This window comes from Ostrea edulis, chromosome 6 (genome assembly GCF_947568905.1).
Source record: "Ostrea edulis chromosome 6, xbOstEdul1.1, whole genome shotgun sequence".
Classification (NCBI taxonomy): Eukaryota; Metazoa; Mollusca; class Bivalvia; order Ostreida; family Ostreidae; genus Ostrea; species Ostrea edulis.
In genome coordinates, this window is record NC_079169.1 from 63941150 (window position 1) to 63965697 (window position 24548).

The 24548-nt window shown below is 34.4% G+C and overlaps 1 protein-coding gene across 28 annotated transcripts in view; it reads left to right on the plus strand.

Annotated features, from left to right (window-relative positions):
* The window catches only part of LOC125683222 (nck-associated protein 1-like), a 38794-nt gene that overhangs the window by 9531 nt on the left and 4715 nt on the right, over positions 1-24548 (plus strand). For 3 of the 28 annotated variants that reach the window (XM_056140377.1, XM_056140376.1, XM_056140389.1), the window contains exons 9-33: positions 468-621; positions 799-861; positions 1748-1844; positions 1939-2104; positions 2702-2793; positions 3204-3221; positions 4330-4411; positions 4718-4776; positions 5040-5185; positions 5504-5636; positions 6502-6621; positions 7110-7252; positions 8845-8976; positions 9077-9192; positions 9388-9493; positions 10492-10640; positions 11473-11570; positions 12343-12436; positions 13784-13804; positions 14731-14751; positions 17852-17934; positions 20234-20314; positions 20929-20949; positions 23107-23191; positions 24332-24349. In XM_056140377.1, the coding sequence (XP_055996352.1) occupies positions 468-621; positions 799-861; positions 1748-1844; positions 1939-2104; positions 2702-2793; positions 3204-3221; positions 4330-4411; positions 4718-4776; positions 5040-5185; positions 5504-5636; positions 6502-6621; positions 7110-7252; positions 8845-8976; positions 9077-9192; positions 9388-9493; positions 10492-10640; positions 11473-11570; positions 12343-12436; positions 13784-13804; positions 14731-14751; positions 17852-17934; positions 20234-20314; positions 20929-20949; positions 23107-23191; positions 24332-24349 (2298 nt within the window). Of the gene's footprint in view, positions 1-467; positions 622-798; positions 862-1747; positions 1845-1938; positions 2105-2701; positions 2794-3203; positions 3222-4329; positions 4412-4717; positions 4777-5039; positions 5186-5503; positions 5637-6501; positions 6622-7109; positions 7253-8844; positions 8977-9076; positions 9193-9387; positions 9494-10491; positions 10641-11472; positions 11571-12342; positions 12437-13783; positions 13805-14730; positions 14752-17851; positions 17935-20233; positions 20315-20928; positions 20950-23106; positions 23192-23462; positions 23499-24331; positions 24350-24548 lie in introns of all 28 variants that reach the window. The other 25 variants (XM_056140378.1, XM_056140379.1, XM_056140380.1 and 22 more) reach the window with 17 other exon arrangements.

Sequence of the window (24548 nt, forward strand, 5' to 3'; positions counted from 1 at the left end):
CGCGTATGCTCAGATTTATACAACACTTGTTTTTTGGTGTTTTTTTTTTACCATTTTCTATCATGCTGTACATACTCTCAGATTTACACGACACTTGTTTTGGTTTGGTTTTTTTACCAGTTTCTATAATGCTGTGCATACTCTCAGATTTACACAACACTTGTTTTGGTTTTTTGTTTTTTACCAGTTTCTATAATGCTGTGCATACTCTCAAATTTACACAACACTTGTTTTGGGTTGTTTTTTTTACCAGTTTCTATGATGCTGTGCGTACTCTCAGATTTACAAATTATTTTTTTTACCAGTTTCTATCATGCTGTGCATACTCTCAGATTTACATTTTTGTTTACCAGTCTCTTTGACGCAGTGCATACTCTTCAGATTTACACGACACTTTTTTTTTCACCAGTCTCTATGACACTGTGCATACTCTCAGATTTACACGACTTGTTTTTTGTCTTTACCAGTTTCTATGATGCTGTGTCACCAGTATTTACAGGAGGCCCAGTTGTGGGACCTGTGGAAAACAGCGCTTCAGTCAGGGTACATAATCCAGCTGTGTCGGGATGAAGTCTTGCACATACACAGCTACATCAACACCTTCTTTGAAAGTCTCAAGGGGTAAATAGTGTGTCTGTTCGTTTATTGGAATTGCAAGTACTTCATTTTACAAAGACTGATATGAAGTACTTGTTACAATTGGCTTTGTTGACAATACATTAAGTGCAGGAAGTTTGTTGTAGTACAGCTTGTATTATTATGTTTGTGATGTGTTGTTAATGTACATGTATGTTTCAGACATAACATGTCCAAGAGGATAACTGAAGTGAAGGACCTCCAGCACCAAGCTCTGCTGTCAGCGTGAGTGTTTCCGTGCTTATGATAACCGTCAGATGAGGGAGGGACCTTTAATTCCCATACATGTATTTGTATATATCAATTTGCCTGTATAACTGGAAGATGGCAAAATTTTAAGTCATGAAAACTCAAAAATCTATAAAGGCTTCAGAATTGGTTTTTTAAAATAACATTTTATTTGCGAGAACTTTATACATAATTACTTGAGATTTTCCCAACACAAAAATAAGGTTCTCGTGAATTATAGGTTTCTTGTATACAGTTATACAACTTTATTTAAGAAAAAAATTTCATTTTTTAAAATACATGATGGTTTGAACTGCGAGACTTCACGTGGGCATACTTATGAAGTGCATTAGCGTTTCATGAAAAGTATGCCGGCATGCATCGTCGCAAACCACCCATGGGTAACCGACGATGGCCGGCATGAAGTGTTGTGGTTCATATCCTCATGTATTTTAAAAACTGAAATTTAATTTCATATTCATTTCTGTCAAAATTTCAAGCCGTTAAAATTGACGTAACATGTTTATCAAGATTGATATAATTATGTGCTTTGTTCACAACTGCAATGCATTCATGAGGAAATGGCTATCATTTCAATTTGTAGAGATATCAAAGGCAAATCATTGGGAACGTAAATATTAAAAGATGGCTCACTTTCTTAATAACAAATATGTGTGCATAGTTTGCACTTAATAAACATAACAAGACACTTAACACGAAGCTGATCAGTTGGGATGTAAATATTATATTCAGTTCAAAATAAACATTCAAGAGGAAAACAGAGTAGAATGCCTTGATAGAGCCAGTTGTTGTGCACACATCTTGATGATGCAATAAATGCAGACAGAGCATACATGTATAATGAATTGGTTTATTGCTTCAGTCCAGGCATACACAGAGAGAGGAGAAAGTTTCTGAGATCGGCTCTGAAGGAGCTGGCCTTGATTTATACAGACCAACCAGGATTATTGGGACCAAAGGTAAAATTACAAACCCTTCTAGTGTCAAATGTATATGTTCCCATATTTTTAAACACATATCATTTTGCCTTTTTTTCCCCCTTTTAAAACATAGGGACTGTATATCTTCCAAGCCTTGGCAGTGGCTCGAGATGAAATTCACTGGCTGCTAAGACACTTTGATAATCCTCCCTCTAAGAGACACAATGTGAAGCTTTCACAGGAGGACTTTGTAGATCGACAGTTGCCAGAGTTACTGTTCAACATGGAGGAACTTAAATGTGAGCCTTTTTAAAGTTGTGTACAAATCAATGATACCCACCTCTTTTTAGAATTTACTATTGTGAGAAATAAATGTACATATTAAATTTCTATATGTGTACTTGTGGGTGCATTTATTCATATATTTGATATGAACTCATGATCAGTATCATTTTGAAAAAAAATATTTAGTGATTGAATGCTAATAGTTCCTTCATTTTATGTTTGGTATTGGGATGCAAAACAGTCATTAAAGGGGCACTGTGAAAGTGATGACTATCATTTTTTCTCAAAATCCCTCAATGGCATAAGGATATATATTAATGACTGATAAAAATATTTATTTTGTACAAAAGCAAGAGAAACCTAATGAAACTATGTTAGATAACTGCTTTTAGTTTAAAGAAATATATAAGGAAGAATTATTGTTTTGCAAGACAATAATTATTTAATCACCAAAATTACACATTCATGTGCCTGATTTGATGTTAAAAAGTGTTTGAAATAATTACATACTGGTGTTGTTACTGAAATAAATGATAGATCAATTTTCATTGAATTTGATTTTTGGTGACAAAATGACAGCTAATGCTCCTTTAATTTTACCATTTTAAAAGCTCTGGTTCGGAAGTACAACCAAGTGGTACAGCGGTATTATGTGCAGTATTTGGCTGGTTATGACTCAGTGCTGCTCAATCAACTGATACAGGTACTGTGTGCTTTTTATGTTGTCCTTAATCTTTATGCCTAGTTGCCAATTTTGGTTAATTTCCAAGTAAATAATGCATTTGCTACATGTATATGTACATACATCTGTATGTATCAGTGGATGATATTGAATTTTATAAATGAATGTGCCATACATGTATGAGAACCTCGACCTTCAGAAGAGGGTGGAGAGCATGCAATAATTAGAATGGAAAAAAAATTAGGGGGGGGGGGGGGGTTGTCCGTCACCTTCCAGAAGAAGATGAGTTGGCAACTATGACATTGTGAAAATCATAATTATGGTGTTTTTATTTTAGAAAAATTGTGTTTCTCAGACCTAGATTGAAATAAGTTGTAAATCAAATTTTACTCTGAAATAATAATTTTTTTTTGACTGTGTTTTTGTGACAGGATCTAAATAAAGAGCCAGTAAGATTCGAAACACTGCATTTACAGAGATTTTACTATTCTACTAATGATTATCATACATTTGTTATTCCAATTTTAATGATGAAATACAAAATATTTGCTATGCATACAGTGAGCATGTACTCTATGTTTATTCTTGTGCTTTAGCATTGTGTATTTTATGGAAATTTATTATACATCATACTCTTAGAATTCAAGATCTACATGTATATGCTTTAAAATTTTGCCTATAGTACAATGTATATTAAGTATTCTAGAAAAAGCCTATTGTTATTCCAATAATAATTTGATGCTTTTTTTTTTTTAAAAGTGTATGATTTATACAGATTGGCCATGGAACAAAATTCTTGTACTGTATATACTATTGTATTTATAGGCACATTGTATAAATAATAATTTATTTCAATCATATTCTACTGAATATATCTTAGCTTATTTTTAATGATCTCTTTTTCTGATCTTTTCATTATTATACCTTGTACACCCTCTACCCCACCCAATCCTACAAATAAAGTCTGTACACTTGATGTATGCAGACTGATCACTTCAATGTTTAGAAAGTTATGACCATTTGCAGTTATTTTATCATGACATTTCTGTACATTCTGTCAGTACCACCACACCAACAACTTTTGGGAATGTATTGATTGCATCATGCCCCATCTGTCTTTTCATCCATCCGTTATGGGGAGAATTAATTGGTTTCAACCTAATTTATGTGTATGTCTGCTTTCCGTTTATTCATGTTCAAAGATATTCAGTGAACTGGCCATATATCCAAAGCTCCAGAGAGCAACATAACACACAGTGTGCCCCATGGGTCCTATTGTAAAGTGTTCATTCTACTTTGTGACCAAAAAGCTGTACTGTGTTTATTCCAGCTCATGGTTGGGGGGGGGGGGGGTTCAGGGTTCTAGTCCCATTAGGAGATGTCTAGTTTTTGTGTGTTTCTGATACACATAGTATTTATTACAATTTCTCAAGTCGCCTACATGATGATAGGCTACGGTAGTATGTATATGTTGAATGCTTGTCTGTTTTGTACATTGATAGTTTGGTCATCTTTCACTGTGATGAATGACACTGGTGTACATACATATTTTTGCAGAACTTGGCTCACTGCCCAGAGGACGAGTCTGTTATTTTGTCATCACTGTACAACTCCATAGCAGCAGTGTCTGTCAAGCAAGGTGGGAATTCCCTTTTTATGATTTTAAAGTCACGTAAATAGGCATCTCTTTTTCATCAATAGGTAGATTTTGTAAATTTTGATTGTGCACATGTATCGGTACTTGAAAAAAATTTAATAGAATGCTAATAATTACATAGAATATTCAATTTATTTTAGTTGAAGCTAATGACATGTTTGACTTCCGTGGAATCAGATTGGACTGGTTCAGATTGCAGGTTAGTTTATTTTAGTTGAAGCTAATGACATGTTTGACTTCCGTGGAATCAGATTGGACTGGTTCAGATTGCAGGTTAGTTTATTTTAGTTGAAGCTAATGACATGTTTGACTTCCGTGGAATCAGATTGGACTGGTTCAGACTGCAGGTTAGTTTATTTTAGTTGAAGCTAATGACATGTTTGACTTCCGTGGAATCAGATTGGACTGGTTCAGATTGCAGGTTAGTTTATTTTAGTTGAAGCTAATGACATGTTTGACTTCCGTGGAATCAGATTGGACTGGTTCAGACTGCAGGTTAGTTTGGAAGATTGAATTTGCTTGATACAATAAACAAAGTCAATATTGAAGAAAAGATATATGCAGATGCCCTTTTGTTGAAAATTTCTTTTTTATTGTTTTTGGTACACAGGCATACACAAGTGTGAGTCGTGCAGGCCTGGTTCTGAGGGACCACTCGGATCTAGGTAAACACCTCAATATGATTGTCTTCCACACCAAGATGGTGGACTACCTGGATGAACTCCTGAATGAAGCCGGAGATCTTTCAATATATTGGTGAGCCTTGACATTTTTCGTGTTTGCACATTTTTATTCTTTTGTGTAAAGGAATTTTGAAAACCTTTGTACAATTAAAATAATATCACATTGTACTTCTTACATGTGTTAGTGTATCTGGTATATTTTATACTTTGATAATTATATAGCCTCTCTCTACTGAAAAATTCAGGGAGACATGTAAATTGATGCTTGTGCTAACTATACATGTACATTGATGATGATTGCCAGTTCAAATCACATCTTAAGTTTTCCATTTTCTGATGTATGGGTATATGCAGTAGAACAACTAGAGCTTGCATTATCTGTTTTTTGTAGCTTCTACACTCAGATATTTGAGCATCAGTTTAAGCAGTGTATGGAGTTCCCAGCCCAGCATCGATACAGTATAGTGTTTCCCATTATATGTGGCCATTTCATGAATGCCACACACGAACTCTGCCCAGAGGAAGTAAGTGTTAATTGCTTTGCACCTGTCTGTCCGTCGATCTGTAGACCACACTTTGTCCACTCAATATCTTGAGAACCATTCAATTCATTGTAATGATATTTCATGTGTAGTTAGTTATGGTTAGAAGAGGACCCCTATTGTTTTTCAGTTCAAAAGGTCAAGGGTCAATCCACTCTGGACAAAGGAAATTACTGTCCACTCAATATCTTGAGAACCCTTTCCTTATCAGACATCAAACTTAGTACAGTGGTACATCCTAAGGAGTAGGTGACCCCTATTGATTTTGAGGTCACATGGTCAAGGGTCAAACTGATCATAGAAATATACTGTCCTTGCAATATCTTGAGAACCTTTTGCTAGATAGATATCAAACTTGGTACACTGGTACATCATAAGGATTAGATGAACCCTATTGATTTTGAGGTCACATAGTCAAAGGTCAAACTGGACATAGGAATATACTCTCTGCTCAATGTCTTGAGAACCCTTTGCTAAGCAGACATGGAACTTGCTAAAATGGTACATCCTAAGGGGTAGATGAACCCTATTGATTTTTAGGTCACATGGTCAAAAGCCAAGGGTCAATCCACTCTGGACACAAGAAGATACTGGCTTCTCACTATATCTTGAATTGTTTTGGCACTTCTATCAATTATATAATGCATGTGTATAACCATTTTTAAATCATGCACCATTGGGGGTATATACAGTGTATGTTTTACAAACATTTCTTGTTTATTTGATGTCTTTCACATGAAAAGGGAGTAGGTTTTAATTTAATTTTTTTTTTATATAGCCCCACTTCACTAGCACCACCAGCATACTGTATTTGACAAGATTTAATTGTGTATCTCCTATTCAATAGCGCCACTCCATTGGCACCACCAGTGTACAGTACGCTCACTGGTTCCTGAAGGAAATGTCCGATGAAGTCAACCAGGTCATCACCGCCATCTGTGAGGAGCAGTGCATGCTCAACTACAAGGTGACACATGGCCATTCTAATTCTGTATTCTAATTGTGTAAAAGATTGTGTGAATAGGGAGAAAGCAGAGGAAATAAGATTGTAGATTCATTGCACATCATAGAGGCTTATATTTTATGGAGTTATTGGTACCCCATATTGATGATACAACAGATTTATGATATGTACAAATATTGACTTTTAGCTTGAAATTGAAATATAGTTATGATTTAATATTCCCTTGCAGTTGTAAAATGTTGGTAAATCACAAACATTGGCCCTGACTAATTTTTATGATTTTAATTAATACTTCTACATAATAATATTAAGTAATCCCTAGTCCAAACAATTATATCTACAACATCGATTATGTAAAACGAATTGTATGTACATGTAATAATCCAAGGTGATAAAGCTGATGTGTATTGGAATTGGTCCGTGAGACTGACATAGCTAAATGTGAGTACTTGTAATCTGAGGTGACATGTATGGTGTACTTTGTTTTGAAGCTTCTACCCAAGCACAGTGCAGCCAGCATTCTCCAGAGTTCCAACAAACACAAGAAAAAACAGGACAAGAAGAAACATGTGGGCCCTGAAGAAGAAAAGCCAGGAGTTGAGAGTGCTCGTAAAAACAGGGAAAACTTTACAAGGTACTCCCCCAAACAGGAAGTCTCATCAAATGAACATCTCACATATAAATATCCCGGGGCTTTGTCCCTGCACAGCACTCCAAACAGGAAGTCTCACCAAGTGGACATACGTACATATAAATACCCTGGGGCTTTGTCCCTGCACAGCAAAAGAGGAGCATACACTAAAGTGACAGCGTGCATGCATTTGTTTATAGGTGTGCACTGCCATCAATAACTCCTTTCATGTCCTGTTGCAAGGAAGGGGGGGGGGGGGGGGGGCTTCCATTCATTGCAGTACATATGCTAAAGTTTGAAATATTATTTGACATAATGGGTTTTAAAGTACCAATGATAAGATTCAAGTACATATGTATATATGTGATGATATATGAATTAAGAAGTTTTATGTTCAAATTTATACATGTTTACATATACATGTATTTACATTAGCACATTTTTCTCTGCAAAGATTATGTTCATCTAGGCAGTAGCAACCAATCGGAATATTTATCAATTTTAATGTTGGCCTTTACTACATCACACCCACTAATGTTTTATTTATACCTCTCTGCATCGTGGCTTTTGATCACTTTAGGTTTTAGGTACAAATTGTTTGTCAGGTGCACATGTAGGAACGGGGACACAGGATAAACATGATACTGTTTGTTTTAAAGAAGCATGTGCTGTACATGTCTATTGTAGGCCGTCAGAGTACGTAAGAATCTCCATCAGTGTAGGACTTCAAAACATATACTCCCGCAAACAAAGTTTATAGGAGGTTATACTGGAATCACCTTGTCCATCTGTCCTTACATCTGTAAATGTAGTTTGTCTAGAGTATTATCTTTAACACTGATGAACAGATTTGGTTAAGACTTTGTGTATATCTTATTTGAATAATGAAGTTGTGCACCTGCTATTTTGATGGAGATTTTTCAACATTCAAGGAAGTTATGGATATTTTTTTCCATTGGTGGGGGGTCGGGGGTTATGTTGTCATTGCTCATAGTATATCTTTTAAAAAAAACATATATTCTTCACAGAGCACTAATTCATTATTTCCCACCATCTAACGTGCAGGTATTAGTCCTGTTAAGACAGCTCTATTTCTATTCATTTACTATGATGAATAATGAACAGCTAAGGGAACTGAGGTTGCTTCTAATTCAATGCAGCTTTGCACTGACCAAAACTTTAATAAGTTCACAGTAAGATCGTGGACTGTTGAAATTTGTAACATGTGGCAATAAATATTATCTACGGTATATTGGACAACTATCGTTTCAGTCATAACAGACATTATAGTCTCAAAACAGATTGAAAAATGGCGCTTTCCAAGTTTGGTGGTGGCAACATCAACTTTAATAAGTACATGTATCTGGCAAAAGTAGCATTCTTTGATTTCTTGGCTCAATGGTTCATGGTCTGTGCTTTGAGTATCAAGTTTTTTTTCCAGTTTATACATGTTAACATCTTATTACATGTATTAGATTAAAGAATAAAGAAGTTGAGGTTTCTTTGTGGCACAAATGTTATGTAAATTTTGAGACAGATTTGAAATGGTCCAGTGAATGCCATTAGCATTAGTATAACATTGCTTGTGTTTACAGGATGGATAAGTTACACATGGCCTTGACAGAACTGTGTTATGCTGTAAACTACTGTAATGTGATCCAAGTTTGGGAACATGGTTTTGTACCAAGGGAGTTCTTCATTCAGCACCTGGAAACCAGATTTAACAAGTATGTCTTCATTATCTTAGATGAAGAAGAAACATTTCTTTTAATTTCAAAAGAGTTTTGTCAGTGATGTTTTCATGCGTGTGCATTTTTTTTCCTCCAGAGCTTTAGTGGGCATGATGATGTACAACCCTGATACGAGTGAAATTGCCAAGCCATCGGAGTTACTAAGCAGCGTCAAGGCCATTATGAGTGTTTTACAAGGACTTGAAAATTATGGTAATTTTTAGCCTGTTTTTTTTTTTATTATCAACGAATCGTAAATTACATCTACTCCCTCCAATAACAGATCTCTGTATATTCGTGTGTTGTCATTACACAAACTCTAAAAGCTTCCATGTATCAGAGATGATGAAGCTGTAAAATTTCTCAGCCATTCAAGACAACTTCACACTGTCGTTTTTCCATTTACAGTTCAGATTGACATTGCCCGGGTGTTTAACAGCGTGCTACCTCAGCAGACACAGGCCACTGATAGCTTTAATGGCGAAAAGACCATCACGGCCAACTATACTAACTGGTAAGGGAGGCTGGGATTTCTGGTAATGTTAATTAGGAAGTCAAATTTAGCCTTTCCTTATCAAAACACCATTTTGTTTTAACTTTGTTCTGTGCAGTTTTGCTATTTTAGGGCTACGTGTACTTGTACCTGTATATACATACACATGTATGCCCAAAGTTGATGAAGGCAAAAATGGACAAAATCTGAATATTCCAGTTAATTCATGTACAGTACTTCTGTAATGCAGCTTGGTGTAGATTTCTTATTACATAATGTGCAAGTTAATCAATCATGAGGAATTTCTATAGCGGCATACATCAAGAATTTTATAACCCCCAACCCTCCTTGTGTGTTATTTTTTTCATCCATTATGCTGCATGCATGTATTTGTAGACACAAAGCATTAACTTCTGTTCTCACCTTATTCCACATGATGTACAAACCAAATATGCTCACATGGAACTTCTTAGTGCTTCTTGTAACTATTGGCTCACATGGTGCATCTGACCTACATGAACATTTCTGGCATCAAGATCATTTAGAATAGATCAAGGTCATAAAGATTGAGACTATAAAATTTTGATACTACAAGCTTTAAGTTTGCAATGCAGACACATGCATTGTAGATTTGCAGAGTTGAAGCAAAGATCTTTTAGAAGAATGTGGTGTTCCATTATGCAGTTTTTTTTATACATGCCATGTTTTGGATGTGCACCACAGAGGGTTTTGATTGGACACCATGCTCATGCTATTTTCACTAATAGAAAAACTGTTTCACGACTGAAATATTGCTATGAAAAGATTCATTGTATTATATTCTCACAATTGGATACAATGTCATACATACACAATGTGTAATACTAGTGTAAGGGGAAAATTTGAAAAAAATATTTGAGTTTCTGTTGAATGTTTCTATTCAAGTGAACAGATTCTAGTTTGGTAGCAAAGATCAATTTTTATGAGAATAAACATATTGCTTGATGAAATGAATCAATAATTTTTGACTTCATGAACAGGTATTTGGAGGTGCTGCTTAGAAGAGTGACTGTAAATATAGGTCAGATTGTGTACTCTCCAAACCGCAAGGCATTTGTTACCGTGGCAGCAGACAACAATAGCAAAGAGAACCTCTACTTGGCAGCAGAGGAGTATGCTGATCTCACTGGTGAGTGTCAGGATTACAAACATTTATCATGAATTACTGTTATAATGTCCAATTAGTTGTCCAGTGATGCCGTGTTTTTCTTTTGATATTTAGCAGTTGATATAGGTGACTCTTGATGGCTTGAAATTGATCTCTCGAAGTTTTTCATCTTTTGAAGTGAAATTATGGTCCCAATTTTCTCTCTCTATAACTAAGCAGATTTACTCTTCATCACTCAAACTTGTGAAATGTGGATCCCATATATTTCATTGTTTTTCATTCTTGACATCTTAAAGTGATGGTAGTGTATACACACCATCAGTCAAGAACATAATTATTTTTGCTTCGATCTTACCTGGAAAACAGGGAATGCCTGTGACTAGTGTGGCTGTGTTAATTAATTGAGTATCTACATAGCTGACAGAACACCAGCGCTTCTATTGAAAATATCTATTACATGATATATATTGAACAATGAGATAATGGTGGCATCAAATTATATCAAAGGTGGACAATGACTAATGATTTGCAGAGCCACTCATTGTAGGTGTTCTTATGAACAGTTTACGTTCTATCAGAGTGTATTACGGCAATCAACTAAGTGACAGAGGATTTAGTGTGAATACGCATGACTAAAGGTTACGTGATATACTGTATCTCATACATGGTTGAGTTTTCAATCATGTAACTAATATAATTTTCTTTGAAGTGAAGCAGATATGACCATATGTACCTAGATTCTTAGATTGTATAAAGAACAGCTATACAAGGATTGAGATTCTTAGATTGTATAAAGAACAGCTCTACAAGGATTGAGTTTATTTTGTTGTTCACTGTTGGTTTGCTGTTGTAGAACTGAGAGCTTTGGCTGAATTGATTGGACCATATGGGATGAGATACTTGGGGGAACGACTTATGGGCCACGTTGCAAGTCAGGTGGATGAGCTCAAGGTAGGTTCTGAGTTTGGCAGCGAGGGGGCATTTCCCATTGAGATAACCTTGAAAATGTTGAAATCAAATTAATTTTGTTATGGATGGAACTCTGTGAAGATATATCTCAAAGACAGATTTACTTTCTTGGTGATACTAGTTTACATCTTCTGGTTGTCATATGCCACTCTCTGAAAGCCAAGTAAAATATGCCAGTTTGTTTAAGATAGCTCCACTCTCATGCGACTTATCAATATTAATGGTTCAAAGTAGAAAGACTACATTAATTTCATTTTAATGTATTTTGATTTAATCAATAACCAAAGAAAATAAGTATGTTACCACCTTATTAAAGATATCAGACGTACATAAACAAAAGTGTGTGTGAACTTCAGAAAAATTGCACGTTTTCAATATACAGCATAATGAAAATACATAAAATCTGGTTAAAATGTCAAAACTTTTATTGTAACAGTTTTAAAAATCTGCTACTGTATAAATACATGTAGATATTAATTGTGGATATTGGGGTGAAGTAGACAATACCATTTAAAAAAATACCAGCATCAGAGTTATTGCCCTTGAGAACATTTTTTTGATATACCAATATAATTACCAATTTTTTTTTTATTATACCTAGTGTGTTAAATTCCTCCAAAAGATATATTTCTATCATGCACAAAGTTTAATTAGAAAAAGATTTTGCAAAAACCTATGATGTCACATGAGGGTAGAGCTACCTTAAATAATATTGCAGTTCTGTGAATTTTCATCTCTCTTTAAATTTTTAAAGAAACTGGTGATCCAGAATAAAGAGGTGCTATTTAACATGAGGACTAGTTTTGACAAACCAGATGCCATGAGGGAGCTGTTCCGTCGGTTAGGAAGTAAGTCAACCACCCAAAACTCTGTAGTTTATTAGATTCCATGTAGGATGATGATGTGGAAATCCATATAAATAATGTTTGGAGTGTTAACCTTTCTCACAGATTCTACCCAAAAAAAATCATTTTTTTTGGAGTGATTTAAGGTGATTATTTCTCAGATGTGTTCAATAAGGAATGCTCTCCAACAAGGGAAGACAACTCATACTCTGGTTTCACATTCCTTTCTTTTTCTCTCTCCACAAATACTTATTTAATTCAGATGGAGTAGGTTTGTTTCTCTTTGATTCTTTACATATTTTTCTAAAAAAAAAGATAAAGGGCACTGACCTACGTAATAATCAATGGTACATATTACCTAACTAATAGGAATTTTATAGGGAATAAGTGAATTTGTCTTCACTTTTTTGAAGACCTTAAGTCATTGAACATATCGGAGGATCACTAAACTGTCACTATGTCTTCACTGTAGTCACATATATACGTAACAAAACAATCAAATGCAGTTCTTGTGTGAAGCTAAAACAAGTACAGAAAATAGAATTTCAGAATATTTCAGAAATGTTACTATTATTATGTCTAGACATCATCTCCACACTCACTACAAAGTATAAACAGTGGAAATATTTAGTGCCATTTTAGAGGTTTACTTAAAAGAAAAAATAGATTTTGAAATGTTGTAAATTGAAGCTTAATTGTACTTTATTGTGCATGTTATGTGTAGCTTTCATTGAAATGATATGTGTAGTACAACTGTTAAGGTAGAGAGAAAGAGAGAGAGAGAGAGGGGTGTTTGCCCTCACTAAGTTTTCTAGAGTATTTTTTGTTTAATATAGAGTATTCAGTAAGCATGATGATTTGCCAAAGGATGGCTTCATGTCACTAAATTTGAATTATACATGTAGTCAAACTGAATTTATTTTTTAAATATTCTTTTACATTTAATGTCAAAAACGGATGCTCTGATGTGTATGCTTCTTTTACTAACATATTCTAGAAGGAAATCAGGGAGCACATTTTCTGCATTGTCCTATACTTCATTTCTGTGGAATTATTTAAATTCATCCATTACTATTAACAAAATTTTCAATTTCTATGGAAAGTAATTTTGTGGGTATTTGTTCAGAAGTTAGAAAAATTTATGGGAAATAACCCTAAATGTATGTCTACACACAAATTTTCATTGATTTTGTATATCTTTTAGTAATGAATACCCATGAATTCCATGACACACGTGAACCTCTCTGATATGTAATGATTCCACAATTTAAGAGAGAAGAAAGATATAAATAGAGCAAGCACCTGCAGGTTCACCCATTAATGTTGTATAATGTTATTGCTGTTATATAGGACCCGTTAAGCAGCCAGGAAGTAAGACCATCAGTCTCTCTGTGTATTTATGTGCTGTCTGCATTTTATTTGTACATCGTCTGTCAATATTTAGTAGTATTATTGATCATTGGAAAGCTTATATAATTTATCATCCATTCACAATCACAGCACTTTTCCATCATGAGAAAGGGGAAGGGGGGGGAGGCTATTTTTTCTTCTTCCTTGATTTATGTCTCTCCTTTCTGTTTTAGTTTATAGAGCTTGTCAGTATACATGTCTGTTGTTCTGATCGTTTTTGTTTTCTCTTAATTATTATAATCAGGAGCTTATGATCAGTTCAAGAAAGGTAAAATGTAAAGGTTGCTGACAAAGGTCATTGCCAGGGAATTGGGGCTTGGATTCACTTATCAATCTAATATCTGACAGTGGGTTTACAAGATCAATGTGATGTCTTTGTTTTATTTCATTTAGTTTTATTGAGGGGGAACACTTTTTCTCATCACAAATTTATTTATTTACATCAATTTTATGCATGATTTCATTTCTGTTTGTATTTCTTGTAATTATTATGTTTATTTTGTGCATGATCTGACTTTCCGTCATTTTCAGTCGCCAATCATTTATTTCTGAAATATGACAATACTCTGCTGTTATGTTTTAGCAAAATTCAAGATATACAGTCATATAACTATTATGATAAATACGTAAATATCATTTATCTTTGAACTTTTTAGTAAGATGTTTTGTGTAGAGTAACATGAGTTTGAAGTGTACCATTAACTATGAAGATGTATTGTATCAGCCCTTTTGTGCACCAATAGGTGAAAGTTATAAATCTCCTGGTGCAGCTCAGAATTCATGCAAACAATTGTATGGTTTTTAAAAAAATATATGTTAAAATGTGATCACAGTGTGTTAAAGCTCTGGAAAGAAATGTTTTAATGTGTCATTACATATATCTGTAGATACTAAAAACCAGGTGTCAGGTAAGCCTTCACACAGTTATCCCCCTTGTATTACACCGGTAACACCCCTCCCCCTTTGTATACTCTATTGTACATCTCTACTCTTCTAGAAGTTGAAAACATAGCTATAACTATATATGCTGTAGTGAATTGCTATTGAAATCTAAACAGCTTGGAGTTATCTGTTACACTGTGGGGTGGCTTTATAACATTGCTGGAAAATATGATCGCTTTGAATCAAGAAAATTGTAAGATTTAATCAGATCATGGAAATCAAAATACATAAGAAATCTACTTATTAATAACTTTTTAATCCTGGTTTTTATAGATTATCCTCTACTATTTTGTACTTCATAAATGTGCACGGACTGTTTTTGTAAAAACTATTAATTGCAAAAAAAAAATTTCAGGATTAGAACTATTCTCTTAGTTAAATGTATTTATTCTTATCATCAAAACTTTTAAGTAAAGAAGGGGAATTTTGCCATTTTTATGGAGCATAAAACAAATGAGAAAAGGTCATCAAAGTGATGCACCATTCATAGCAGACGCGTAGTTATGAATGTGACATCTCACAGTAAAATATACTTTGGTTACATGCGAGTTGAATTTGATTTGAATGGATATTAAAAGCATTATTTTTAGAACTACAATCCATTTTCAATTGGAAGTTCCTTACACAACATCCATTTGCAAAATGGAGAAAACATTGCACATGATTTCCAGTCAGACAGGGAAGATATCTTTGGCATCTGAATTATGTGCCACTGATTTATGCATTTTGCTGCAAGGGAGAGAAAAGATGGACTGATTCTCTTTGCTTAGGATTAGAAATTACGTGGTAAATGTTTGGAATGGTTTGTGTTACCATCATGGATTTTGTGGATCCGAGATAAATTTCAGAATACAGAAGAATTCATTACGTTTTGAGGTGACTGTGTTTTCACAGATTGATTTCTATGAGGAACTGTTTAGTTAAACATATTTTTAACTTTTGTCCACAACCTCATACAGTAACTGAAATTTACATTTCCAACAAAACAGAATAATGATCAATTATTCTGGTCTAATCAGAAGTGTACTGGAAGATTTCAGTAAAGCGAGTACGCCTTGAGGCTGAGAAATACAACCCAAAGTAAATCCTCCTGATTAGACCAGCGTAACAAATTTATTTCCTATGTAAACCTTAATAAGCAGATTTATTTCCTCTTTATTTACTAAGTAGCATAACTGTACATATAGGGAAGTGAATATGCCTATTATAGTGATGTCAAAACACAATCATGCTTGGTGGGTTTTTTGTCTTTTTTTTGTTTTTTGGTTTTTTTGGGGTTTTTTTTTACCCCAGCTCAGCCAAGTTGTGGTTTTTTTTTTATTATAGGGATAACATGAATCATTTATCATTCTAGTTACATTTAGGAAATAAGTCATTTTAAAAACTGAAAATGACCCCCAGTGCATGATTACATAGTAGGTTTATTGGTCTGGTCACTTGCACGGGGGACTCCAGTAATTCAGGACAGGATATAGTTTAGAGATGAGCTAGTTTGCATGCAGCATGGCATGATTTCGTACACAGGTCTGTGTACCAATATGTCTGAGATGGCAGTGTCTCATACCTATAGACTGCATGACTGTGAAGAAGGAGATTCTTAATATCCTTTATTTTATCTCAGTTTGCTTTAAATACAATGTTTGCTTATATATGAAGTTTGCTTTATAAACAATGTGATTTTGCTTTTTTGGCTTTGAAATTACTTTGGAAAGTTGGCAGTGATTGGGACTTAATAATGTTGCTATTAACATTTGAAAATTTTGTCGAAAATGTTTGCTATTTGGTATGTAGTTTGATTGATATTTTGCTGATCTTCATTTTTGTTAAACATAATAAAGGAGCTTATCATATTTTATTTATCACAGAAAGCTTAATAGCAATGTGAGGGGCACTAACTGTAGCAAAATGATATAGCTCAATAAACGAGATATTAATTATTTCTAGAGATAACATAACTATAATATATGTACACAGTGTTCGACTTTTTCACCATAGTAGTCGAAAGGACTAGTAGATTCTGTAATTAATTAGTCCCGCTAGGTCAGTAGCTAGTCTGGCTGCCGGAGGAAATGGGACGAGTTGCAGAGCGACAGGCGGGTGAGGGACAGTATGGGACGGGACTTTCCCCCACATGGTGGCGGTGGTCCAGGAGGGTCTACCGCAAACATTTTTCAAAATGTAGAAGCAAAATCCAGCATTTCTGTTGCAAAATGACCTTCTAAAAAGCTTATTTTAGCGTCTGATTTTACCGATTTATCAAACCACGTTTTGGGTGTAGATTGTATGCTTGCATTGCAGTGTTACAAGCTATTTTTTCTAAGGGCAGAATTGACATGGTTGAGGTCAAAATTTTGACTTTAGTCCCTTCCATTACAGATTATATATTTTATAATTTACGTTAATACTTTAACGTGAATTTCATGTGAAAAGTGATTAACATGAATTTATGTGAATCATTTTTTACATAAATTCACTTGAAAATTACGTGAATTTCATGTGAAAAGTTTAGGTGAATTTCACGTGAACAGCAATTCACGTGAAATTCACTTGAGGCACATTTTCCTGTGAAGGTTTTCAGTTTATCAGTAGTCCACCGGACTACTCGTAACTGATATTCTGATAGTCCGGGGCAAAAAGCTAGCCTCGGGCTACCGGACTAGCATTAGTGTCGAACCCTGTGTACATTATTTATTGCAGCATAAGGAACAGCAATATAGTTCTAATACAATACACACACACACTTATGTATAAAGTATTCATATTCATTATAGAAATCTGTTTAAGTACAGTAAAGAGGTATTTTATGAAGGTCATTGTTTAGTACTTGTTAACATTATTTACATTTTGTAATTTATTTTCAGCATGATCAGAGCTTACACAGTACATGTATTTGAGTATAATTCCTATTAATGAAGCAGACCATGCTGTACTATTAAGTAAATCTAAGTCAGGGTTAACAATGCTGCAATAAAACAATTATTGGTCTATTTTTATCACATTAAGCCCAATGATGACTACATCTTTTATGTCCATGTATTTGAGGACCATGATTTATTTATTTGACAGATGTGGACAGTGTGTTGATGAGAATGACCATCATAGGGATCTTGCTGTCGTACCGGTCATTGGCTCAGGAGGCCTTGCTAGATGTGAGTACCACTGGTAGACAGTATAGTCATTACAACAAATCAATTACAGGTTAATTAATTATTCACAAGCATTGCTGTGTTGCGAAAAGTGAAAGAAATATTGAAAATTCAACAATATACATCTATTTCGAAGATGAAAATTTTATACATTCGATATTGGAGTCAGATGAAAGGAAAGGTCAAAGCTTCCTGTCAGGTCCATGGTTTTAGTTTTTATACACCCTCTTTTAAACAGGAAGTGACATAGCGATGTGTCTACGTCCATTCAGGGTTTTCTGTTTCTGTTTTCATTTCTCTGTCACATATTAAACTGAAACTTACTAAGTATCTTCTTTGTGGATGATTCTAGATCATGTAACAATTTTGATCTATTTGAACTTCTCTTGCAGGAGTTTTGCCCCTTTATTTGCAATTTAATGTTATATGGTGGGTATATGATTAAATTTGTCTAACTCCTCCCACAACTTTCAAGTGAGGACCTTCTTGTTTTACAGAGTATTTGTATGGGTTTTGAAGATGTCCATGTAGCAAGGATTTTGATTTTCTTCAATGTTTGAGAAAATAAGAGGTTGTTGAACTTAGTCAGTTTTGAAAAATTGAGAGTGCATTATTTGTCCATTTACCTCCTCCCCCAGATTTCAAGCGAGGACCTTATTTTACAGAGTGTATGGGTATTGAAGGTGTGTATGTGGCAAGAATTTTAATTTTTTCAATTTTTGAGAAAGTGACATGTTTGTACAACAAAGTGAATTAGTAGGGGCTGACTGTAGTCAGACTGTGAGTACATGGTTTGTCCATTTAACTCCTCCCACAGTTTTCAAGCTGAGGTCTTTGTAAACAGCTTGAAGAAGTGTGTATTGCAAGGATTTTGATTCCCACCAATTTTCTATGACATTTGAAAAAATTACAGGTTATTGATCTCAGTCGAATTTGGGAAAATATTTGACACCTGTAGTTCTTGGTTTGTCTATATATCTTCTGTCACAGTTTTTAAGCTAGGACCTTTTATTTATACATTGCAAAAGAAAGTATGTCACAGCTTGATGGTGGCTGGTACTACCTTCAGTAAAGTTCTACAATACTTATCATTTCCATTAGTGGAACTCTTCAAATTAAAGGCGCGTAAAGTCGTGCTACCGGGACAACATACGTAAACATTACTTAGGCATACGTAATATAAATTATGGTATCGAATATATATTATAACCGACTGTAAACCACGACACTGATTAAAATTCTAAAGGCAAAAGGAATTGATTATTCTTACAAGAAAACAGACGAACTTATTAAACTGTGTGAAGGAGTGCAGGTACTAAATCTGCCAAATCTGACCGATATAAAGCATCAGTCGCAAGAAGAACTGTGAAGGGAAAAAACAATTCATGCACATCCGACACAATAACTTTTCTTGTAATTAATGGGATTCATGTGTTATTAAGATTATTCTGTCAGATTATGAAGACATTCTATTTTATACAATTTGGACAGGTTCATATGGCATGGACTTTGTAATCGTTAATGCCTCCTCACCCCCCCCCCCCCCCCTCTCTCTCTCTCTCTCTCTCATTTTCAAATATTTTAGTATAAGTTATATACTTGCCAAACTGCATTTTTTAAGACGTTTATATCACTAATTAACACAACAAATGCTTTTCTAAACTGCATCTAAGCTATTTTGAAAATTACAAAATATTGATTGACTTAGGACAGAGAACATCGTTGTTTGGAATTTTTATAATAGGTGTAGTGGAGTTTAAAAAAAACCCATGTACCATCCTTGATAAACTAGTGTTAGTATATTTTTAAAATACAGTTTGACCAATGGCTATTTTATTTAAAAGTTCACCATGTACTTTAACTTAAAAAAAAGGGGGGGGGGGATGCTATGAACGTTTCGTTTATGTCCCAGTAATCTCGCACTTGCTCGCGAGACTTGTGCATTTTCTTACCAATGACGCACAAGAGTCATCAAAGCGCGATAACTCTAATGTGCTGGTAATGAGAAGTATTCCTAAGAAGAACACCTACATAAGTTTGTGACAGCTGTATTGTGTACCATTTCCTATATTCTATACTCTCGTTACCTTTGTCATAACCTGATATGAAACAAAAAGCTCAAAGTCAGTTTTTGTGGGGTCAAGGTCATATACCAAGGTTAACCTTGCTACTTATCGGATATGAACACAATCAAGGGCATTGATGTGTTCCCAACATATTTTATAAAGTACTTCATTTATATAAGATATGTTTAAGACAATGATAATTTGTTATTTTTGAGTACTGTGACATTTTTATTTAGGTGCTAGAGGACAGAATTCCATTTCTGATGGCCTCAGTGCAGGATCTAAAACATTTTGTTCCCAACATGAAAGACACCAAGGTGAGAATTACGTAGCAAACTTGCAATATTTTTATTCACTCTGGGAAAATTACTGTAGATGGTAATACAGCCAAGTATTAATTTATCATATCATTTAAAAATCAATGCAACATGGATTTTTTTCTCATATAAATGGATTATGACTAACCTTTTAAAAAGGAGGGGGGGGGGGGTGTCAATATTTGGATGCATGGAAACATGCTGCACTCTGTAATATCTCTATGCTCTGATTTTGCTTCAGGTGTAGTTCATTGTTTTATTTAGTGTCTTTTTAGTGTATTTTTATGTACTGGCTATCTCTTACTTTCTTGGCCTCACTAGAAATTCAAACAAGACTTACAACTTATTTTTTAGTTTAAATCTCACTCAAAGAAATTCTATTTATGGAAATAAGCATGAGTCACATGACTTTAAATTATAGATACATGAAGTGTGTATTTCATGATAATTTATTTTATCCAGACATAGATTTTTCTTGTTCACAGCCATATTTAATCGGAGAAAACCATTTGTTCCAATTGTGTTACATTATTTCCATATTATATGAGAAACCTACAGTATTTAGACACGCCCACATGTAACTTACACTGCATACTGTATTTTTCACATGACAGTACTCCAACATGAAGCAGCAGGTTTGTTTCTGTCTTGTTTTTGGCTTTGTGTTTTGTTAGCATATTACAAATGTGAACTCTTTGTTTGACATCATCAAGAAAATTGATAGACATTTAAAAATAAAAACTTTTTTTTAAAAAAATCTAGATTTAAAAACTCAAAATTTATTTTTCAGTATGTGTTGCATGGTGTGAAAATGTTTGGACTGTAAATCTGGTTATCTTTGCTGTAGAAGCACTTTGGCAGGTCCACTACATCCACAAAAAAATATTTTTAGAGAACATTGTAATTTAATCACAAAATTTGGATGCACAAAAATAAATCTATAGTATTTTGACCAACAAATCTATGCAAAAATTTCCAAATCTACAGTGTTTCATAGATTGGTACATATCTGTATGTATCATGTAAATTATGCAATAGTTAGTTTTGATTGTTCTGTAAAAGCCATAAATTGCCTGTAAATTTGTTGATTCAAAATTTGACAACAGTGTGTTCATATTTGTAATGGACTCTGAATTTTTTCTTCGTTCAATTTTGTTTCTTTGAAAGATTTTTTCAGTACGTGTTGTTGTAATGCACTGTGTGCTGTCATATGTGTAGTTGTAGAAGTGACACAAGAACTTAACCCCATCACTAAATCCTATCCTGAGTTAAAGTGGTGATGCAATGCAAAAATTTGTTCGGTTGTGACAATATAAAATGTACCCATTTGATATGACACTGTTTCAATATTGAGTTGAAATTAAACTAAACCAATGCTTTTCAGCTCAGCCCTAATGAACTTTTCTGCTTGTATTTTAACTTCTCCAGAATCATATTGGCAATATCATTCAGATGTAGGATTGCTGGGTGAAGGGAATTCAAGTCTATTTAAAGGAAGAGTCCTACTCATTTCCAAAGGGAAATAATTTAGAGAGGGTGCAATTATGTTGAATTAAGAAGAACTAACGATATGAAGCTGTAATTCATCTTTATTCAAGATATTTTTCATCGATTAGCAGGTTAAACAGATGAGAGAATTTACGGCTAACCAGTCACAAAATCCCTAATATTTATAATGAAGATTTTAGATTTTGTTTAAACCATAACACCTTGGGTCAGGATAAGGCCACAATAGGGATATACATTTTATATGGGAATGATATAGGGATCTTCTGTAAAATTCTTCTTAAAAACTACAAGGGTATGATTCGTCGGAGTAATATGCAAGCGCCCTTGTATCATGTAGTTTTGTTTTTATTATACCATGACTGCTAGGACCAGGGTGGATTCACTATATTCTCCAGAACCACACAGATACAGTATCTCACATTTATAAACAACCATCCTCAGGTAGTGTAGATTCAATTTGTTCACAGCCTGAATTACAAGGTCAGGACCACAGTAGGGGGATTAAAGTTTGATATTGGGAAATGAAACCAGTTAGATGAGCAATGTGGCCAGTTGGTTCTCTTCTATATTGATATATTTTTTTTGCCTGACGTGAAGATTGTATGGCTTGAATATAGAAAATTTGTAGTAGCTTTGAAGTATTTAGTAAGAATTTTGAAATATGTACTGTGCTGTTTAAAGAACTAGCTTCACTTAATGCATAAAACTGCCCTCTTAATTTCCAATTCAAATAAATTCTCGCTTCTGTCTAATTTTAAGCATACATATACGTATAGACTTCGTACTGTTATTAGCAGTTAAGCATTTCTTAAATGGAATTCATTTATAGATAAACAGTGCATGCAGATTTGTAGAGTTCTCAATATTCATGGGGAAAACTTTGTTTTGACATCAGACTAAACAAACTACTGTGAAAATTACACCATAGTCATAATTGTGACGTGCTTTCTAAACATCTTCAAAAATAAAAATCAATAATTTTGACTTCTTAGAAGAATCTAGTAAGGCTGAAAATGAACCCTGTTCTTTACCTGTGTACTGTTTCCTTGTACAATTGTCATCTAGTTACTTAGTGATCTGTAGATGTAACATAGAATACTAACACCACCATCCCCCCTTTTTGACACTGGGGAAGGATTATGATATATTCCAGTCCTGTACTTGGCAAACTCACTTTCCGTTATAATCAAGTTACAATTCCCCCAAGATTATTTATGATTAGACTTAAAAAAAATTGATGAGCCATTATTTTCTACCACTGTAACCTCGGTTCTACTCTGTAGGTGGTTAATGAGATGGCGTCTGCGGCCGGACTCTCCTGTGACATCGACCCGCTACTTATCAGCGCTTTGCGATCCCAGAAAAATGGTGGGTACATAACTCTAGTGTACATGACTTGTGTGCTCTTTTGTCATTGCTTACTTAGTTTTGACGTTGTTTGAGACAATAGCAATTCCACACTGGCATGGTTTTCATCTCATTGGATTTAGAAATTTTGTAATATGCAACTGTCATGAAAATCTCCCCGACTGATACCGGTATAGCCCGTGGAAATACTGATGACAGTGTGATTGTTTCATTTGGCTGAAATGTTTCATGCTTACTAGTGATTTATTTTAATGATGTGTTGATTTTGAAGTATCACAAACTAAAGATAGTAAAGGAAAAAGCAAAGGTAACTATATTTATCATTATTTGGAGGTGACCAGCTAAACCATTTGTCACACCTATGCAGCAGAACAAGTTATATTGGCATCATATAACAAGGACATTCAAAAACAGACGCATGCTTAATTTCACCCTTTGCTTACTGATAAATTTGCTTGAAGACGTTGGGGGAAGATGTGGTCATTAGTCATATATTAACTGGTTGTTTTTTTTTTTGTGAAACTACTTATCAAGAATTGTGTTTGAGTGTCGGAAAACATCTCTGGACTGCATAAATTGGTGGAAAAAAATAGACAGGATGTGAACTGCAGACTGTAGTCTTAGAAGCATGATCTGGTATAACCTCAGCAGATCTTGTATGAACAGGGTTTGACACTAAGCTTTATAAGGCCTCAGTACTAATGAAGTATCTAAAGTACCACTCCTACCAAAAATTCAATGTCAGTAAGCTTAGAGTCAGCCTCTTATGAGATCTGAAGGCATGCCCTCAGAAAAATACTTTTATTTCCCTTAAAGGTTTCACTCTCTCTCCATGATGCTAAAGATCTATTCAACACTTCAGCCACTGACTTGTAACAAGACATATTTTTCATCATGGACGCAGATTGGTGACATTTGCCCCTATATGCTTAGACAAATCCACCAGCAGTCTACATGAAATTTTTTTTAAAACTTTTTCCAGCAGTCCTACAGAACCCACCATTGTAGTACCAGTGTCAAACCCTGTACATGTGTTTAGTGTATGTGCGAGTTGTGTTGGTACTGGTTTCAGGTTATGAACGTTTGTATCCCTGTATAAAATGTTTATTGTAAAGAATTGATGACTTTACATTCTAACAGAGCCCCGCAAAGAATATAGTAAGTACTCTGAAGAAGTATGTAAATCTGAATTCTGAAATTTCAATTTACTGTGTATGTACAAGTGCATTTTTAATAGATCAGAACTTGTCAGTCTGTGATGTTGGGGATGTTCAACTCAATCAACACACTCTTATAGCATGTTGTGCTTGTGGAAGCATGAACTACAAAAGAAACTGAATACAGTAACCTATAATTA